The sequence below is a fragment of the Accipiter gentilis genome, chromosome 9, assembly GCF_929443795.1.
Source record: "Accipiter gentilis chromosome 9, bAccGen1.1, whole genome shotgun sequence".
Lineage (NCBI taxonomy): Eukaryota > Metazoa > Chordata > Aves > Accipitriformes > Accipitridae > Astur > Astur gentilis.
In genome coordinates, this window is record NC_064888.1 from 41,191,023 (window position 1) to 41,212,089 (window position 21,067).

The following is a 21,067-nucleotide window of genomic DNA, read 5'->3' on the forward strand; positions in this document are numbered from 1 at the left end:
ATTAATGGTCACTTTGTGGCTGAGGAACTGGTCACCTAGTCCATGGGGTGTGTATTTGTAGTGGCTGACTTAGCGTATGCATGGAAAAATATATATATTTTTTTTTCAGAGGGTAAAGGTCCGTTTCCTTTTGTGAGCGTTTGGTATTGCGTAATAACAATCTAAAAACATTACTCAAAGGTTATTTTAAATTTGAGTTGTAGTGCTTCAGCTATGTATTTTTACAATAAATAGGTAAAAATCCATATATTATTGGAACATGATTTGAGCAGAGCTTTACTAGCATTTATACCTCTCTGTGGACTCAGATATGTTGCAATCAAAACACTAAGGTGTAAGAACGAATAAAACCCACTTTCATCCTAGGGTATAAAGGCAGCAATAGTCAATCCTATAGGTTTCAATTAATCCTATAGGTTTCAATTTGAGAAGCTGGTATAGTATAAATTACAGTGTTCAAAACAACTTGGAGTTTGTTTTTTATAGTTAGTTAACTAAATATAATTGCCAGGGGCTTTTTTTTGTGTGCGTAACTGTTGACTGCAGTGGAGGCAGGCATTCCGAGGCTGCCTTTTACACTTGGTTTAACGTGTGCAGCTCTCCAAGCTGGCGAGGGAAATTCAAACAGTGATTTGAGCTGACAGATATTTTGGTCGTCCTCTTACTAACAAAAATTTTTCTTGCATCACGAATGGTAGTGGGCTGCAGTAATAGTTTGAGAAGTAAAAAGATTAAACTTTGTTTTTCAAGTATCAGTGTGATTTTAAGAATTACTTGATTAAGTAAGGTGTGCAGCATTTGGTACGTGCACATATTGTTAATGGTTACAAATGTAGTGAGCTTTCCTGGTTTTATTCCTATTTTCTGCTAATTGGTGCACGATAATTATTTCCTTAACCTTTTACTGTTTAATCATGAGCTCAGCTGAAGCCTAGCATGATCTTTCAAGTTTAGATAAAAATGCAAATGTTTCCTAGTAATTTATTCTTGCATCTCTTTGAAACAAGGGCAGTTGAGCCAGCTGCAACGAATTTATGAGGACTGTCTGATTTCGGCTGTGTTTGTATGAGGGAGCTGAACTATTCTCAGCAGGGTTCTTGCAGTTTGCTCTAATGTTTGCTGTTATGTGTGACTTTGTACTGCTGTTCAGGATGACTGAAAAAAGATAGTCTGGTAGCTGTGTTAGTTCTCTGTGCTTTAAATGATCTCGATAAAGTAGGTGTGTATATAACATTATCCTGTAATGTGACCACAGAGAGCCAGGGTAGAAGATGATAACGTTTCACTAATGCGAATTCTCTTGAGTGTGTGGTTTTTTAATAAGCCTTGTCACTTTGAACACATGATGCATATTCCTCAGTATCCGTACTGTACTTTTTCCTACTCTAATAAAAGTGTTTATTGTTAAAGCCACAGAAAAGTATTTAAATGAGGACAGGGAAATACATTACAAGCTGCTGAGGTGCCTAGGAAGAGACTGCATTAGTCTGCAGGGCTTTTCCAACAGGTTGAATACTTTATAACCGTCATTCAAAATGAGTTGAGTAACAAAATAAATCCAACCATGGACTGAGGTTTCTGTGTCTCTTAGAAGCTATATGGGAAAGTCTGTTGTTACACTGGCAACAAATACAATAATCTCTAGAAGAGCGCACTGCCACTTTACGTGTGATCACGCTTTGTGCTGTTTTACACCAAATTTCATGCCAGAGGCACTGGTTCAGTTGTGATTTGGAATGAATGTCTGCTGCAGACTGGGGCAATTCAAATATAGTGTTTAGGCATTCCTGGAAATTGTTTCATCCAGCTGCTGACTGGGCTTAATTTGGCTGGGTTGATGAGTTTAGTAGAATGGTATCTGGGATAACACTTGTGTAGAAGGTAGGTGCTTTATGTTGAATGACACAAAAGATGAAAATTAACATTAAAATCATGTACAAATTGAGTCAGGTAAAACAAATTTATTGCTTCATCAAACAAAAGAGTTCGTAAGAATAGTCTATATTTGGCAAAGAGATTTTATGCTTAATTTTGAGACTAGGTGTGCTGCTTGAAATGAATGAGTTCAGAAAATGGCATTTTTAAATTAAGTATTTTTGCTTTTATGTAGTACAAAGAGATGAACCTTTAGTATACTATTCTGAATACATTTTGTCTGATACTTTGCAAATGTCATTTGTTCAATCTAATGACAACGTCAAGTTAGTATTGCAGTTTTCTTAAATGGCTACTGTTTTTTGACGTTCCTTGTCAGTATAAACCCAAGAATGGGATAAAAGAATTTTCTGTTGTTGCAAGACTGCTTTGCTGTACTCTGTACTGCTTTGTTTTCATTTACCAGTGACCACTGCTATTATCACAGTAGTAATTTCTCTTTTTGTATTAATGAAGAGATTACTCAATACTTTCAACTGTCTAATAAACAAAAGTAAATTAGTAAAACTCTCATTGTTTATATGTTACCCAAAATTATATCAGAAGTGACTTTGAGCTACTTAGTAAGGCTACCCTATCCTATTTTCGTGTACCCTATCCTATTTTAGTGTGCTTTCATATGGCAAAGACATGTTTGTGCAGACAGTTTCTCTTCTACCAAGTGGTAGAAGGATGCTATGGTGCAATATAGTGCCGTATTTTTGATCCCCTTTTAGTGGAACTTTGTGTTAATGCATTGGGGTGTTAGTTCAAGTGTGGTAAAATAAAATTTTTGTGTTGAGAGTGTAATTTTTTTTTTTTATTCCACAAGCCTTCAGATGTACTAGCAGCTACCAGATGTGACAGAGTAGTGGAGATGCTTACAAACTGCTGAACACCCAGACTGCAGCGTGACTTTCTGGCTTTGAGACAGAACACGTTTAAGCTACGTCTCCAAATGGCATATGAAATATGCTGTAATTTTACTTATCTTGTAATGCTTCTTAAACATGTTTCTGAACATATGCACTTCTGTGTAGATACGTTCTTCGTGGCTTGCTGTTACGTTGGATTGTCAATATTTGAAACAATAATCTACGTGGCTTTTCAAAAGGTGGACTAGGTGACTTTGGGCACTGCTGACTGAATGCTTAAGGTAATGCTGCTTTTCACGGGTGAAGCCATTTCCAGCAAACTCAAAGGTTTGCAGGAGCAGGCTCCGCGGAGAAGTACTAGCCTGTCTTTTGTCTTTCCTCGACTTAAAAGTAGGGAGGGCTTAAAGGGAGCTGGGGTCGGAGGATAGGCTGACATGGTGTCCTAGAGGAAACCCTTAGGAGTGAAGAGGGATTCAGATGGCCTGGGACCTCATGGGAGTCCCGAAACTTCAGGTGCTTATATTTGCCTAATGACATGAAGAAAAGGCACGTGTATCTGTCCTCCCATCTCTTTCTGGGAGGACTGCTGATGTGTGTCTATCTTCATGAAGAAACGAAAAACTCAGGAACTTTTCTGTAAGGCAGCTTATGCAGGTAATGTTAGTGGTTGGGGTTTTGGGGATTCTTTTTGTTGTTCCAAAAAATAAATGAAGCTTACTCTTATTTTAAAGTTTATTTATGCAAGTGTCTAAGTGCTCTAATGTTTTTTGGGGGACTTGAGACCCCCCAAATTGCAGAAAAAGTTCCTTTCAGAATAAAGTGACTGTTTTGCTGACAAGTGTTTTCTAAACTACTGGCTTGGAGTAAAGAATGTGCTGGGTTTTTGTCTTGGTAGATCTCATTCTTGTCTCATTAAACCTGTCTGGAAATGACCCATCAGGTAAAAAAGAGCTGTAGCAGCGTGAGCACTGCAGCGGACCCTCCACTGATGTTCAGAGGGACCACTGTTAGAACTAACGCCTCTGTTGCACTTGGTCTTATTTATTCTGGCCTTCTTACCATGTCTGAAGGGTTTTTTTCCCCCAAACTAATCTGTTGATACAGGCCTTCACTGTATTGTTCTTCCAACATGAAAAAACCCCTGTGTTATTCAGCTCCTAGCTCTGACGAAGTTTAGGAAAATACAATTAGCTGTTAAGTCATAAGCACATCAATGAATTTATCTTAAAGGTTGCAAAGGATGACTGCTCTAGATAGAGAGGTGATAGTGATGATTTAAGGAATAAGTTGCAATTATTCTGTGGAACGGTAAAACCTAGGAAATTTGTCCTCTGTATTGGCTGTGCAGAGAACTGTGACCATCAATTATTGCTTAATTTATTCTATTTAAGGCAAAGCTTTGACTTTTCTGGACCTTATTATTTTCACTTCGTGAGTTTTATTTCTTAGCATACTTAATTGCCTTTTATCGTTTAGCAGGGTATCTGTGAAGCACTACACTCATGGAGTTAGCAGTTCAATGGGCTGTATTGGCAGCTGGTTCAGGTAGTAAGTGTCAGTTAATGGTTCTTTTCATATGTATGGACTTTGGCCGTGGGGTAATACCTTTTATACGTAGATATGATACTCATAAAGAGGAAATTAACAGATATTTGTGTAAATGCACAGCTCTGTGTATGGTTGTGTGTGGTAGGGAGAGGGAGAAGTAAGGGATGAGACATAGTACTGAAAGGTACTTTGAGTTAGCTCACAGGCTGACGTGCACTTGTTGATGTCATGCTGATCCTTGACTCGCATGTGAATCACATCCCGGGGAAAAAAAAATTCCAATAATACCCAATAGTCAATATAACAGTGAGTGTACAAGGAAGTTTAACTCGGCATCAGGGAAAGTATATCCATTTTTCATGCGGTGCACTGTCTTGTTTCCGCTTCTCTCCTTTTTATTCATCCCCTTTGCCGGTTTATTTGTGTGCTTTGTAGTACTTAAAATGAATGATTCTGTAACTTGATAAGGGTAGTAGTAATTTATCACTTGTTTTCCACAGAGAGAGAAGCCCCTTTGGGCAGTAAAATTTTTTTTGCAGCACAGCTTGAAACTATGTATAATTATTGACTAAGTATGTGAGACTGAGATTTCCAGCTTTGCATGTGTATCTAATGTGATCACATGGCAGTTATTGTACAAACCTGTTTGATTAAAAATCAAAGAATTAAGGTTCTTCATTATTGTGTCTTCTTTAATCCAGTTTTGAATTTTCACGTGTCTTAGGCATCACTCTGTAACTATGAAATTAAGATTTTGATTTAGTTTGCCATGTACTTCTTGCAGAAATGAGGAATTTGTACCTTCGTCCGGTGCTGATCTAGAGTGGAAAGTAATCTAATTTAATTTCTTTCAATGGAAGAAAACCAAAACAGATTGCTTATTTGTTTTTTTCCTGATGTTGTATGAAAAGATGAGAACAGGTTTTTTATCTACTGAATTTAATATTCCTCACTTATGTATTCCAGTATCCTGGGAATAACCAGCATTGCAGTTGTGCTACTGCTAACAAAAGATCTACTTTCAGCTGCAGCTTCTAACAGAGTAAAATCTACCGTGAGAGCTGCTGTTTCACAAGAGTTAATATCAACAAATAGTTATTTTAGTAGACCTTTGGATTATACAGATACAAATTTAAGGATGGGACTGCAGAGCCTACTTGTCTGATCATACTGTCTGTCATATAATTGAATCAGTTGAGATTGGAAATTGGGAAATATACTTCCACAATTTTCTTTAAATTTTAAGGTTTTAAACTTTAATTGGTTTGTCCATAAAGTAGAACCTAAGTAGCTGATAATTGTTGTAACTACAGGCTTTAAATTGATGTTGTAAGTAGTTTTACCTGATAGTACTTCATTTAAGCTATTAAAGTGTTAATTTTAATGATTGTGCCAGCACAGTGTGAAATTTTAATTCAAGACATAAAATGCAAGCTCTTTTTTAGTATGTGTTACTAAACGTTTATTGCTACATGCATTTGAATGATAAGCAAATAAAAACACAGCGATGGCTGCGGTTTATAACTGGTCATTAGAGTCCTCATCCATCAAAACACATAAGCGTGTACATAATGGGACTATTTGCATAATTACAGTTATGAGCTTGATTTCTGAGCATGTAAGTAGTCCTTTAAGCATACGTGGAAATGTTTGATGATCAAGCTTGACAGTTTAAATGGTCTATGAATAAAAACTGGAACACTCTGAAATTTCCATCTAACCTATTGACATGTTTGTTTTTTGCTCTTTTAAAAGTGGTCGGTGAGCGTTGGCAAACTTCCCGCGCTGGCTACTTGAAGTTACCCTTGTGACTGTAACCAAACAATTGACCTTGCACATTCAGGAACGGTGGAATTTGATTTAAAATTACTAGGGTTGTGGCAGAAAAGTGTAATTTGAAAACAGAGAAATGGTTTTGTATGTACCTACGAGGCAATACTCCTCGAGTCTGCTTCCCTGTGGCTCTTCCTACTAATAACAACTACTACTAAACAGAATTTTCCTGTCTCTTGAATTCCTCTGACCGTGGAGCTGTATAGTATCATCACTTGTCACATCACGGACTTCAGACTAGAAAAGAATTGATTAAGAAAGAAAAGTGTAAGGGCTTGTCTCACATCTTAATTCAAAAGGGTAGGGAGCACATGGTGTTCTTGTTGATGGAAACTGCAAATGCTAAGCATTAAACCCACAAACAGAAATGCCTTCTATGGGGAATGAATCATTCTCCCTTTTGAGGCAAAGATATATCTGTAATCAAACTGTTCGATATTACCAATAAAATGCAAAGGTAAGCAAAATGAGTCTGGCTGTTGTAGTTTATAGGTGAATTACTGTGGGGGTTTTTTCTAGTCTGGTGCTCAGTGGACGCAAGGACTTGAGCAACCTCAGTAAAAATAGTGCACGTGTGCAAGCTAATAAGGTTAAGATGAGAACCAAAGACTTTTGCCTTAGGGTTTTTTAGGTAGAACATGTTCTCATCTATTATTTGAAATAGGGTATTTAAATCCATTTGCAAAAGAAGGAAAAACCCCAACTCTTATCTGGTTGCAATTACTGTTTGTGTAGACTAAGTGATTTTTATCTGTGGTGTCACTAGAGGTCCATTTACTATTGTCTAACCTGAAGTGTATTCTGGCATGATTGCATTAAATTGCTGGGTAGTAATTTTTAATTGCTGGATTTTTGCTCTTGATGCCTGTAAGAGAACGTTTGCTCTAGAAATAAATAAATTTAACTACTGCTACTAAGAAAGAGAAAGACAAAATTAGTTAAAATTAGTACAAGTAGTTAAAATATTAACATCTGTTTGTATCTTCTGCATCCTTTCATTATGTACTTGCCCCCAAAAGAATATGCTAAGAGCAAGCCACAGGGGTTCAGCTGAAGCCACAGAGAATAGTTAAGTTGAAGCAACCTACTCGTGTGTGATTCTCTTCTTGCAGTCTTTGCATCACCTTTAAAGACATAAGAATTTCAGTCTTGTTTATTTGTTGTTTTTATTTTTTTAGGGGGCAGCACTTAAATACTTGCCAGCTATTGTCAATGATGTGAAATTAGTATTTGATCCAAAAGAACTTAGGTGAGTAGAGTTAATGAATTGTGTAGCGTGAACTTTATCTAGATCGTTATTCTACATATATATACACACACACACATATATAAATATATACAGAGGCAATGAAATGTGATCACCTGAGATGTTTTATCACTTCGGTTTTCTTACCTTTTTTTTCCCCTTGCAAATATTTTTGGGGCTACAGACATAGCGTGTTTTGAAAATAACGCGTATGGCGTCAAGGTTTGACAAATGTCTTGACAAACTTTGCAGTCTTGTTTAGTACAGTCATGTAATGAGACAGCAAGAATTATCAATCAGGCAACTGACATCAAAACTCTTAAGCTGTATACTTGATGCTTCACTCTTTCAAGTATAAATTTAATGTAAATAATGACTGGTTTTGTTCAGTGCACCCTATTGCTGGATTGACATTTCAGTAGCTCATAAACACAGGAATGTTGTTAGTTAAATAGAAACAGTAATAGGAAGATATTTCAGAACAAAAAACAATAGCCAAACCAAATCAAAACTAGTATGTCAGGAGAACTTTTAACTTAAAATCAGTTTTTCTTTCACAGTGCTATTATAAGGTGTTTAAGTTGAAAAAAAAGCCCATCTTTTTTTATCTAATTTGATTGCACAAACCCTTTTATATATTGTCTGTTTTCATTTCTGTGTTCTGGTGTGTCAAAATAAGGAAAAGATTTGGCCTGTTTTACCACAAACACTACAGTTTTTCTGTCAGAGTATTTAAATTGAGATTAAATAATACTTAGAAGTGAAGTCTTAATGGGAAAAACAAAAACCCCCGACTTTTTACCAAGCGATGCAAAATTATTGAAAAGTCTTTTAAAGATCTGTAATATGTGCAAGCTCAGCTGATGAGTGTGATGGTGCCTTATCATCCTAAAATGTGAATGTGTATGTTTTTGTTTGGGTTTTGGGGGGGGTGGGTGTTGGTGAAAGTTTGTAATCTGAATTATCACCTGTTTTTATTTTTGGCTTATATGGTCATGTGTTATTCCATTAATGGCATGTGATGATTGAAGTTAAAAGGCAATGGCACAGACAACTGAAACTTTGAATCTAAAACCTTAAATGAAACATGGGAGAAGTGTGTTGTGGTTTAACCCCAGCTGGTTACTAAGCTCCACGCAGCCGCTCACTCACTCCTCTCTCACCCAGTGGGATGGGGCAGAGTATAGGAAAAACCAAAAAAGAGTTAAACTCATAGGTTGAGATAAGAACAGTTTAATAGAACAGAAAGGAAGAAACTAATAATGATAATAATAACAATAATAAAATGACAATAATAAAATAATTGCAATAAACAAAACAAGTGATGCATAATGCAGTTGCTCACCAGTCGCTGACCGATTCTCAGTTACTTCCAGCGCAGCAATGTGCACCCCCCGGCCAATTCCCCAGTTTACATACTGGTCATGACGTCACACGGTATGGAATACCCCTTTGGCCAGTTGGGATCAGCTGTCCTGGCTGTGTCCCCTCCCAGCTTCTTGTGCCCCTCCAGCCTTCTGGCTGGCTGGGCATGAGAAGCTGAAAAATCCTGGACATGGTATGAACACTGCTTGGCAACAACTGAAAACATCAGGGTGTTACCAACATTATTGTCATACGGAACCAAAAACATGACCAGCTGTACCAGCTACTAGAAAGAAAATTAATTCTATCCCAGTCGAAACGAGGACAGAGTGTAAAGCAGATAAAAGGGAGAGGGCAAAAGAAAAGACAGAAAAACCTAAACAGAAGTATTAAAGACAACTCACATTTCTCTGAAATTCATCGTAGAATCATAGAATGGTTTGGGTTGGAAGCAACCTTAAAGGTCATCTAGTTCCAACAGGTCCCCTGCCATGGGCAGGGACACCTTCCACCAGCCCAGGTTGCTCCAAGCCCCATCCAGCCTGTCCTTGAACACTGCCAGGGACGGGGCAGCCACAGCTTCTCTGGGCAACCCGTCCCAGTGCCTCACCACCCTCACAGGGAAAAATTTCTTCCTTACATCTAACCTAAATCTGCCCTCTTTCAGTGTGAAGCCATTACCCCTTGTCCTATCCCTACAGGCCCTTGTAAAAAGTCCCTCCCCATCTCTCTTGTAGCCCCCCCGTAGGCACTGGCAGGCTGCTCTAAGGTCTCCCCGGAGCCTTCTCTTCTCCAGGCTGAACAACCCCAACTCTCTCAGCCTGTCTCCATAGGAGAGGTGCTCCAGCCCTCTGATCATCTTCGTGGCCCTCCTCTGGACTCGCTCCACCAGGTCCAGGTCCTTCTAATGTTGGGGGCCCCAGAGCTGAAGGCAGTACCGCAGGTGGGGTCTCACCAGAGCGGAGCAGAGGGGCAGAATCCCCTCCCTCGACCTGCTGGTCACGCTGCTTTCGATGCAGCCCAGGATACGGCTGGCTTTCTGGGCTGCGGGCGCACATTGCCAGGTCGTATGCAGTTTTTCATCCACTAATAACCCCAAGTCCTTCTCTGCAGGGCTGCTCTCGACCCATTCTCCACCCAGCCTGTATTTGTGCTTGGGATTGCCCCAACCCACGTGCAGGACCTTGCGCTTGGCCTTGTTGCACTTCATGAGGTTGGCACGAGCCCACCTCTCAAGGCTGTCCAGGTCCCTCTGGACGGCATCCCTCCCCTCCAGCGAGCTGACTACACCACACAGCTTGGTGTCGTCAGCAAACTTGCTGAGGGTGCGCGCAATCCCGCTCTCCATGTCGCCAACAAAGATGTTAAAATTCCTGTCTAACTTTGTCTTGAAAAAAATGAGTTTGCTCGTCCAAGAGTATGTAGTTGTTTGTCTTGTTCTGTGCTATTGGGTGTTTTTTACGTATTTTGGAGAGAGATTAATGTATTTTTACTTTCCTTTTGTATGTAGCAAACTCTTCACTGAATTCATCCTAAATGTTCCCATGAGCCGGCTCACAATCCAGAAGCTATACTGCCTGATAGAAATAGTACACAGTGACCTCTTCACGCAGCACGGTAAGCAGGATCTTTGCAACCATTAAATTGTCGCATTATTCATTGTCTCCAGATCTCTGCTAGTGCAAGGTTTGTCCTTGCTGCCGAACGCGGTGGAGGTTGTAACCAATTAAGGTTGTTCCTTTAGAAGGCCAAGAAGATTTAAAATAAGTGAGGAAATGCTAATTGACACTTACTGCAGGTTATAGATCAGAAGGAAGTGAAAGCGAAAACGTGTAATTTTTAATTTAAAAGGACACTAAGCATCCAGTGTTATTAGCATGTGTTATAACTTTAACTATGATATATTTTATCAAAAAGTATTAGTTCAACTTTTGTGCTCAGTGAAGTTCTTCGGAGGAAATGGAAGTTTTTGATGTCCCTTCTTTCGGAAGCATCGTTCTCTCCCTTTAAGCTGTTCCCTAGCCGAAGTGAAACAACATACAAACCTTTTAGAGTGTGCCGCTCAGCCTTGCTTGCTTATTTTCTTTTTACATTAGTGGGCCAGTGAAAGGTAAGTTCAAGCACCTGTCTTAGAAATGTCTTCATTTGAGGTGAAACATTTTATTCTTCTTCTAGATGACTGCATTTTAAATAAGTTGAACTAAGTGTTTATGTGCTGTCAGAAAAAGTTAATGAGGGAGCAAATAGGCAATGGTTCAATGATAAAGGAAATTTGAAAGCGTTCTTCTGTCAAGTCAGAAATGCTGGGACCACATCGTGCATAATGCTGATAAAACAAACTTTTCTGTTTCCAGTTTAAAAGATGTTCTCAGTGGATTGGCTTTGTACTGGCCGGTACTTATGCCAGATCAGATAACGTCTAACCACAGCCATGTAACTTTTGCTGTATCTAGTAACTTTTATTTTCTTCCAGTTAGCAAACAAGTATAAAGCCAACTCAATCCGTGCTGCAATCTATTATGCTCCTTAATTTCACAAAACTGCGTTTGTGCCTGGTGCAGTTCAGCGGCATTGCTATAAGGTGGGATATTGCACGGATCTGGTACTGACAACCATGGAATTACATGCTGTTGCTCTTTCTACTTCTTTCCACGTGAAGTTTTCTTTCTAATCTTGCACAAGTAGCAATGAAGAGGGATGCTCAAAGAATGAGCTTTACGTTTTGATGGCACTTTTTATTTAGACTGAATTTGAAGTAAGGTTTGTGATTTATAAGTTTGTGATTTATAAAAAGTACCTTTTTTTTTTAATAAAAATTACTGGGTCTATATGACACGTGTTACATGCAAGTTTAAACCTGAAACTTTGGGTTAAAAAAAAAAAAATCTAATGAGAACTAATACTGGAAGATAATTGAGATCCTGGAGACTCTGAATCTTTCAAGAGAGAGCGCTTTTCCATAAGGAAGCCTTCAGTATAGTTACAGTCCCACTTGAGCAACAAGGCGTAACACAGGCTGTAAATTTAGTTCCTGCAGTTATGGATGGTGGTGAAGTAAGAATGAATCTCTGAAGAACACTCTACCAGCCATGTCACTGCGTACTGCACCAGCAAGTCCAAATGCAGTTCAGCTTGATCTTCGTTTTTGAGACCTTCTTTTGAAATTATTCAGTCCTAATGAGGCACCTCAAATGATGTCAGTTTGAATTGCAGAATTTGCAAGAAGAAAAAGGAGGAATGCAGATGGAGTTACTGGTGTTGGGGCTGGGGAATAATGGTACTAGTCTCTCTGAGACCATTTTAATGTTTGCTCTTTCAGATACGTACATCAATGTTACTCCTTTCCTTCATTCATTTCTAGCTTGCTGTCTGTGTAATAATTATTCCTTCTTCTGGCTGCTTTTAGGTCACAGGGTCTTTGGGGCAGAAGTCAGTAATACAAGGTGTTATACTTGACTGTCTCGGATAGGAGGAAATTGAGATAACTCGGATAAATCAAGAAATTATGACTATAAAAAGCACTCCTAAGGAAGGCTATGGGGCACATATTGTTATTTCCTGCATTAATCTTTGACTTGCTCAACCAATTTAATTTTCGGAGGTGGAAGGAGAAATTGTGTGTAGCTGATTTGTTTTTTAAATCTAACTCTCAAACTCAGCCGTTCGGGTTGCAGCAAATTGTACAGCTCAACGTTACGGAGCTCCTGAGAAATTTAAATGCATCTGTTTTAATAGCAGGGTTATTAATCTGAACTCAGTCCAGTTTTGTTGACAGAACAGTGCTACTTAACGGCTTTCGGATCTTATCAGGAGGCTCCTAACCAGAGGTTTTCATGTCACTGGCTGTTAAGAATGTATTAAATCTAACGTGCTTCAGTTGAGGCGCGGCGGCGATTCCAGGCACGTAGGCTGCAGGCGCTGCCCAGCCTGGCGTGCGTGGCGCGGCGTGACGGCACGGGACGTGCGTTTCACCCCGCTGCAGCTCAGCCCTACCGGAGCAGGGATGGGAGCGTACACACCTCTGCGCTGCCCTCCCTTCTCTACCGTTACTCGGGACCTCATATATACATATATATATTTTTTTTTTTTGGGGGGGGGGGTGTTGATAAACAAAGCATTATCTTAAAAGCTTCTCTTGCCACTGGTAGTTCTCTATAAAGCTTGTGACTGGCGAACCAGTTGTGCTGGGAGCCTTTCATAAACACTAAACTTCACTTGAAAGTAAATTAAACTCCTAGCCACAGCCTTTGTTAAATTTAGATGTTTTTTTCTTCCCTTGCTCTGTAGGTTTGAGTTCTTATTACTAAAATGTAGTTTGACTGCCTCTCCTCCTCATTGATTTAATAATTTTTAACTGATAGGCAATACTTTCATATAAGTATCCAACTAATCCTGTATCATATTGCAGAAATGAGATTTTCTTTTCTAAAAGCAATATGCAGTACAGGATTGTGGAATTGATGGAAGGCTGTAAAATGTACAGGAAATCAAACAGCGTTTCATCAGTGTCTCTGCTGGTGAAAAATGCTCTGATGGTGTGCTTTGAGAGGTCAAGGAAGATTTGTTTGCGTCTCCAGAGGAATTAAAATTCAAAATACATGAATTTGTGAAGCTTGAGGGATTTTGGGGGTGAGAGGGGTGTGTGTGTGAAATAGTTTGCTAAAGCATCGTACCTGAAGAACGATGTTGAATGGTGGATGGTTCGGTGATCTTTATGAAATCTGAAGAGTTCGGGACGTTGGATGAGGATGTACTATGGTGTTTGTGTGTCTTCAAAGGATGTAAAATATAGTTTTAAAATTTGTTCACTTCTTTTCTGGTTATGTCGTGTGCCGTTTATATGTCGCCTTCTGAAATTCAAGGGAACTTTTCTTCTTTGCAGAACTTGTACTTATTTTTAGTAAGCTTTCTTCAGGCCTGGCAGGAAAACCCTGTACATTCCTTAGGTTTTGCTCCTTTTGTCCTAACAGTGGCTTATAATTGAGCCCTAGTACCAAAGGGAAAAAGAAAAATCAGTACGTAACTGGTCAGTCAAAGCAGTGTTAAGCAGAGTGTGTGTGTATTTGTATATATGTATTTGGCAGGAGAATTATAGCTAGGTGACTTCAAGGAGCATATTTTTCCAAGCTTGTGGTTATTTTCAGAGGCCAACAAGTAAAGTCATCTCTCTGTGTAGACTAAATCCGTATCAGATCTTCATGCTTCTAGTTTCTGTCTTTGAAACAACAAATATTCAAATATCACTAAGAAGAAAAGATTTTCCTGTCGATTCCCTGCTAACATAGAGAGCTGTTTCTGCCCATTTTCAGGGGTTATGTTGATCGAGTTCGAGACCTGTTTTTCACATCTTAGGTGATCTGCCTTTTACCCCCTCCATGTTTGCATCAATAATCTATTATGACTTTGTCAAAAGTGATTTTTTTTTTCTGGAAGAGCATAAGGTCGCATCTTGTTTTACTCGAGCATGGAAAATAATCCCTAACATGATCGTGCTCAGTTGCCCTTTTTCTGTTGACACTGTAGACCTGTGTTATACATTGGGTTAGTCTTTGTTTCCTTTCTTATGTGAGGAAATGCTTCCTGGAAGGTCACGAAAAGATCATTTGGTCACAGCTGCTGCAGAAGTTCTCCACAGTGCTTAGCATGACTGTGTCCAAGGGCAAAATCACAGCAATGACCTAAGTGTGCCCTTTAGGAGTTTTTTCAAGAGCTGAACTGCCATATTTTCCCGTACTCTGTTGGATGATTTATCTCATTTCTGGGTGTATTTATTGCCCAGGTAGTGGTATTGGCAGGATAAAGGATAGTTGTGAACAGGGAGGTTGGCAGTCTTTGCTTTGGAGGAGTTCATTTGACTCTGTCCCAATCCCTGATTTTTGTTGAGAAGAAAATGATTGGGCAGAAGCCCTTTGCCTTGGGGCTGGACACCTCTGTAGGGTCTTTGAACACCCCAGTGTTTGTCTGTACTAACTGGGATGCAGCTTTTTGCATGCAGTAAAGCATTTTAAAGTTTCAGTGATTAACATCCTGATTCGGCAAGTAACTCGACTTTGAGACATGAATAGAATCTTAAATGTACTGATTAGATGGATATTTATGTATCTTCCTCAGTGAGGACCTAAGTATATCAATATGTTCTTACATATGCCATACATACATATTTTATGTATGTATCCTTAAAGACAAGATAAATATGTATATATAATAATTATATAAAAACCTATACATGACCATATAGAAGTAAATGCACGTATAAATAAGTTATTACCCCCACCACAATAATTTACATAGATCTGTTACAGTGCACACAAAATCTTTTTTACTGTGTAAAGCAGCAAACTTGTGATTGAAACCAACCCTGCATCTCTTCTCCCTTTCATGTCCCTCTCCCCTCCAAAACCCACCAACCTCAAACCCCAAAACAGAGGAAGCATTTCTTTACATTAGCACCTGAAACAGTTCCGTGTTGTATAAGTCTTCTGCAAGAGCATGTCCAAATAGAAGTATTAATTTAAAAATGAGTGTGGAAGAGTTTTCTAATAACCTAATGCATGTTTTCAGTTCTAAATGTGTAAGTACTTATGGTTGGTTTGTAAATGAAGTGTCTTATCCTTGCAAACTTCAAAATTTTGCTTTTATGTAAATAGTGATTTATCTGATTTGTTTTGTCCCACGGAGTTGTTTGTATTCTCTGTTGCTTTGTTTTATAAATGACTTGAAGCTAATTGCCAAGTGAGCTGTGTAGCTACTGTATTCTTAAATAGTTAGAAAACCTAGTGATTTCTCCATTAGGAAATTGTTAGTCTATTAAATATTAGTAGATAGCATATAGCATTTATAAGAGTCTTATTAATTATGACTAAAATGACAATCTTTGTCTCCATGCTGTGTAGCGGAAACAAGGTTACTAAGCATAGGTTTTATTTTTTTGGCTATGTTAACTAAATGATCCATAAAATAAAGAAACACATTTGTCAGTGTCCCTCCAAATGAAATGTTTTTAAATTGACAAAAATTTATTGCATGTATTTAGCTTCAGCATAGTTCCTGTGTCAGTGTTTCATTTCATCCAAGTCTTTGCTTGGATGCTCATAAGTTGATAATGCCTCCTGAGCATCCTTTTATAAAGATTAATATTTTATTCTCGCTGCACATTCCTGTGACATTAATCATTGTGGGTTGGACTTGGTGCAGTAGAGAACAGCTGTCGAATTATTGTTGTCTGTAATCATTGTGCATCATACTCATGAGCTATCTTCAGAGCTGGCTTTTGAGCAGGAGACTAATGTTATAGACTATAGATTTATCAAGGTTGCCCATTAATCAGGGCTGGGAGGTGTTTGTGACAGGCAGGCTGGTGAAGGTTAACCTTTCCTCTTCTGTACTTCTAAGTAATCAAGATACAGTTGATCAACCCAGTGTTTTTCAAAATAGTTTATAGCAAATGATGCGCTTAAAACCTTACCTTCTTGTAGAGTGTGTTATCACAGTACTAGGTTTGTTTAAATCTATATATATCGAGATATTTGTGTGTGTCTTGGTGGGTTCCATCTTGGGATTTTGTTGCCTTCTAGCTCTAGTATTTTATCCGAGGTAACCTGGAATACCTTAAACCGACGGGATTGTTTCAGTAGCTTTTCCTCCTTCTGGAGCTGGGATCTGCTGGGTGATTAGAAACCAACGGGACAAAGGTACCGGGACGTCGCGGGAGCCGGCGCCAGCAGCGCGGTACGGACACCCTCGCGTCAGCGGGGGCCGGCTGCGTGCTGCGCCGTCTTAACGAGAGCCCAGGCAGCAGGGCTAGGGAGGTTCTTCTGATAGCCTGCAAACAGGCCTTTAAAAAACTGCAAGAGAAAGGAAAAGTATGTAAAAATCATCCAGTATGTAAATATGATTTTATTACCTGCCAGATGCTGAGTATTATGAAGTACTCTTTTGATTCTAAGCGTAGCTTTCGTCTTTCCCAGTGGCAATATTTATTCCTTTTTGCCTACTTCAAAGTAAGCTCTATATCACTGTTTCTTCCTTAGCATAAAAGTTCCACTGGTGATTTGAAGGCCAAGTCATCTTTAGAAAGATTTCACAGTGTTGGTGCTTGCACGGTTCTCTGGGGTGTGGGTGTGTGTTTGTTTTCTTGGTTGTGGTTTATGGGCTTGTTTGTTTTTAAAAATCTGGGAAGGACTTGGATCTTTTTATCAAGTACCCAGCACACCTTGACACTTTGTTTTATCCTCCCGGGTTTCTAACCTGCAATGGCTACAAACCAAACAGCAGATGTTCACAAGTTGACGTTGAGGAAGGCAGAGAGACTGTAAGGTGGTAACTGAGGAGCGTTGTCAAGTCTACCCAAGGGAACTTAGTCTTTTGTCTAGGTTGTGTAATTCCAAATGAAGCAGTATGACAAATCAATTACTTTTTCTTTTCTCAGAAATTCAACTCGAATACCTTCCCTATTGATTAGAGCATACTCTAGACAATCTAACTCAAAGGTGACATAGCTGCAATTTTTGCCTTCTGCATGCTTGCAGATATTAAATTGATCTTTGACCGTTCTCTACTAGTGGGGCTTAACGGGGACATGAAACATTTTCAAACCTCTAATTAGGGGCCTTTGTAAGTTATTAAAGATTGATTCACCTCGCAGGCTTGACAAAGGCACATTTGTATGTCTTTGCTGGAGTGCTTAGCAACTGGGCATCTGGGTTCTTTCTCTCCCCTGCGTTTGGTGAAAGGAGTGTGCTACACCGCTGTTTTCTGGGTTTTTTGGGTTTTTTCTTAATCTGCTCTTTTCCTTCCAAGTTAGTCAAAACCGAAGGTAACGACATGCACTGAAGTTTCACAAATGTGGTGAAACAAGGCTCCAATCACAAAGCATCTCTGGGACAAACAGGCTGAGCTCAACTAGGCCATTCATTGGGTTGGAATTTATATGGAAAATTAGTAGTTAATTTTGACCTGCATCCATCTGGTGATTCCTGTCATGCAAGAATAGTCTGAGTACTTGAGCAAGGAAGGAAACTTTTTTTGGGATAGGAGTGAGTGGTCAAGGGCTGGAGCAGTTCGGAGGCAGACGTTTAAAGTGAATGTAAAATGGTGATTATATGAAATACACGGCTAGTCAGTACCAGGAAAACCTTCTTTATGTAATGGCTGGATCTTCACTCAGGGGGATGCCGTGTTTTGGGGGGTTTTTTTGGTTGCTTTTTTTTTTTTTTTAACTAAGGGTATGCATTTGAAATACATGATAGCAAACAATTACTTTAAATGCACATATATTGTTGTCTACCGTATTAGGGCAGTTTGGAGACTTGTAAATAGCTTTAGATCTTTTAATGAGCATCCTGGTAAGTAAACTTTCTCAGTGAGGTCAATTCTGTTTAGCCATTTGTTTCACAGAGATCACTACCTCCTTTCACTTTTGATATCTGTATAGATTTAGGATAATATAGTCGTAAACAAATAATGGGAACTTAAGATGAGCATGTTTCTCTGTTGCTAGATTTGGATCTTTTGTAATCCAGTTCTCTGTTACGGAATGGAAGTGAATATGGGGGGATTTGATGAAGTCACAAGTAGGTGTATTTCCCCATGTAAATACATTGCAGGGTCTAATGTCTGTTTCTTGAGGCAAAAAATTCAACAAACACACCATGGGTTTTCTCCTTTTTGAGCTATAAAGCATGAGGTTAAATGACCAAGAAGCGATTAAATAGAAAAACCCTGCATTGAAGAAACTAACTCTTCGAAGTACTTTCTTTGAATGAGAGCTCACTTGTGCATTCCTAGTGAACATGTACTTATGTGAGTCACTGTCACTTGAGACTGAAGAATATTTCTCTTGAACTACTAGAAGTTGGGTGTGCTTATACACTGTTATTTCTCATCCTCCATGTGTGAGCTTACAAGGCAGAATGAGGATGCTGCTGTTTCGGTTCCTCTCTAGCTTCTTGTTGAGATGGAGTGCTCTCTATTCTGCATTATAGCATGGTTTTTCTTGATTTTTTTTTTTTTTTTTTTTTCATGTCAGTGACTTTTATTTTTCCCCATTGTGCAGTTGGTGAGAGCAGGATTCCAGCCTTTGTGCTGTGTACCTTGCTGTAGGCACAAGTTCGTGGAGGTGCCCCTCCTGTAGGATACAGAAGGCTGGGGTCATCGATGACCTGGGAGTTCTGAGGCAGCTGCGGAGAATAGTTCAAGTCATTGCAATTGGACCTTAGGGTGCTGGCTGAAGGCTTCGAGAAGACTTTGGACAGAGACTGTTTCCCTGTGAAGTCCATCTTTGTCTCATCTATCCTGTTTCCTTCTCTTTTTTAGTAGGAGAAGCAAGTCCTCTTGAGCCCGTACCTTATAACTGAGAGTCATCTAGTGAGAGTAATTTTCACTGAGTTTTTAATGCCTGTATCAATTTTTCCACTGCAAGCCAAAACGCAACACTATAAGCATGTATTGATTTCTTTGTCCTTGGCACCCCTTTGCCTACTAGCTGTCAGTTTTTTCTGGTACCTGCAGTGCATATTTTAGCACTGGTGATACTGCCTTGTCCCTCCCATGCTTGTAACCAGCAGACTCTCAGCCGAGCCTCGGGTTTTCACCGTGGAGGGATTTTGAAGTTGGCGTCTGCGTGGGACCCGTGCAGTGCAATTGGGTTCTCTGTTACAATAGTACCTTCTACAGCACTGACACCTCGGCACCCGGGGTGCGGCATCTCCTAAATATTGTCGGGAATCGTCAGGAACGGTCGAGAGTGGAAGTGCACATTCTGTCTATGGACGTCTCTTCAGCAAAAGATGAAGCTAGTAAAGGTACTTAATTCTGGTGAATCAAAGCCAGGGTGACCATCTTTTCCTCACCGAGATCTTTGTCATCCTTTGAACTGCTGGTATTTGCTGTAGCTTCTTAGCACCAATTTGCTTATTCCGTAACTCCTGCCCATCCCGACTGCTTCTGGGTGCCAGTCGTATCCACTGCAAAAGGACAGAGACCGAATGTATATCAATAAAGGGAGTGCTTGGTTGCAGAAGGAGCTTCTGCCGTTGAGCAGCACTCTACTGCTACCAAGAGGAAGCTTCCTAGTGTTGAAAGTGTTACTATGAGCTACTGATCTTTTTGCTTCTCGGGAAAGTGTTAGGTATAACCCTAAATAAGTGCTTTCACCTTGCAATATGGAGTCATTCCCTCTTAATTGAGATTAATCTCCAGTTTTCACTTTTTTAGTCTTGTGCCTCCTGCTGTGGTCTGTATGTTACCCACACTCTTGATGTGAGGATGGTGATACTTACTGGTCCAGAACTCCTTAAAAGTGTCTTAAATAAAGACTTAATTGAGTGCTCATGAGCATTTCTGACGTTCCAGGGACTTCAGCTTTTGTGTGAAAATAATCTCTAAGCAAAGATATAGTCATTAAGGACTGCCATGAAGCCTCCTCTCGTGAGTCATCCATGTGCCATCAAGTCCAAGCAATTTGGGTAATATCACTAAAAAAAAATGTCAGCGTGTTAGATCTTTTGTGCGGCTGTCAAGAGCTTCATCCATATTTTCCCACGTACTGTATTATTAGAGATCTCACGGGCCAACAACCAATGTAGCATTTCACAAAGTGAATTCTTCAGTTGTGTTTTCAGAGATTGTGGGCTAGGTGGATTTTATAGTTCATGGGCAACTTTTTGGAGTGACCCATGTTGTGATGGTGTATGTCCGTGTGTCAGGAAAATAAGAATTTCTTACTGCTAACTGTTGGTTTTCAAGATACTTGGTTCGTGTGCGTATACGCTCATAGCTGTGCTGCTTTCTGTCTGCATATGACTTCTCTGAGAAAATTGGTAATCCAGCCCTTGTAGTACAGGAACATAGTCCTCCTTCCTTTGGATGAAGCAGACCTCACACCTTCTTCCATACGTACATGAGATAGCTGCGTAGGTCGGTAGGGAAAGAGACTTGGGAACTGGTGTCTAGTAGGGTAAAATAGCTGGAAAAGTCTCATGGTTTTCTTCTGTTCCTCTTCTACAGTATTATTTAGAGGAGGTGGAAAAATACCAAAATGCTCGAAATTCTTCCTTGTCCCTTCCCGCTCTCCTTTTCCTCACCCCCCAAATAATGTTTTAGTACTATGCTGATGGTATATATACTGTGTAATTTAATCATCATTTCGTCTGGAGGAAGTCAGGCTCTGATGAACAAGAATAACCAGTTCCCCTCCTTTAGGCATTGGTTTACTTGGGGGCTGGGAATGGGGGAAGCTAAAGGGTTTTAACTTCACTCTTCCCTGCTTTTGCACATAAAGCGAGCA

At 39.6% G+C, this 21,067-nt stretch overlaps 1 protein-coding gene across 3 annotated transcripts in view; it reads left to right on the forward strand.

Annotated features, from left to right (window-relative positions):
* The window catches only part of DOCK1 (dedicator of cytokinesis 1), a 315,989-nt gene that overhangs the window by 75,258 nt on the left and 219,664 nt on the right, over positions 1–21,067 (forward strand). For all 3 annotated transcript variants that reach the window (XM_049809511.1, XM_049809513.1, XM_049809514.1), the window contains exons 24-25: positions 7,349–7,419; positions 10,292–10,398. In XM_049809511.1, coding sequence (XP_049665468.1) covers positions 7,349–7,419; positions 10,292–10,398 — 178 coding nt within the window. The remainder of the gene's footprint in view (positions 1–7,348; positions 7,420–10,291; positions 10,399–21,067) is intronic.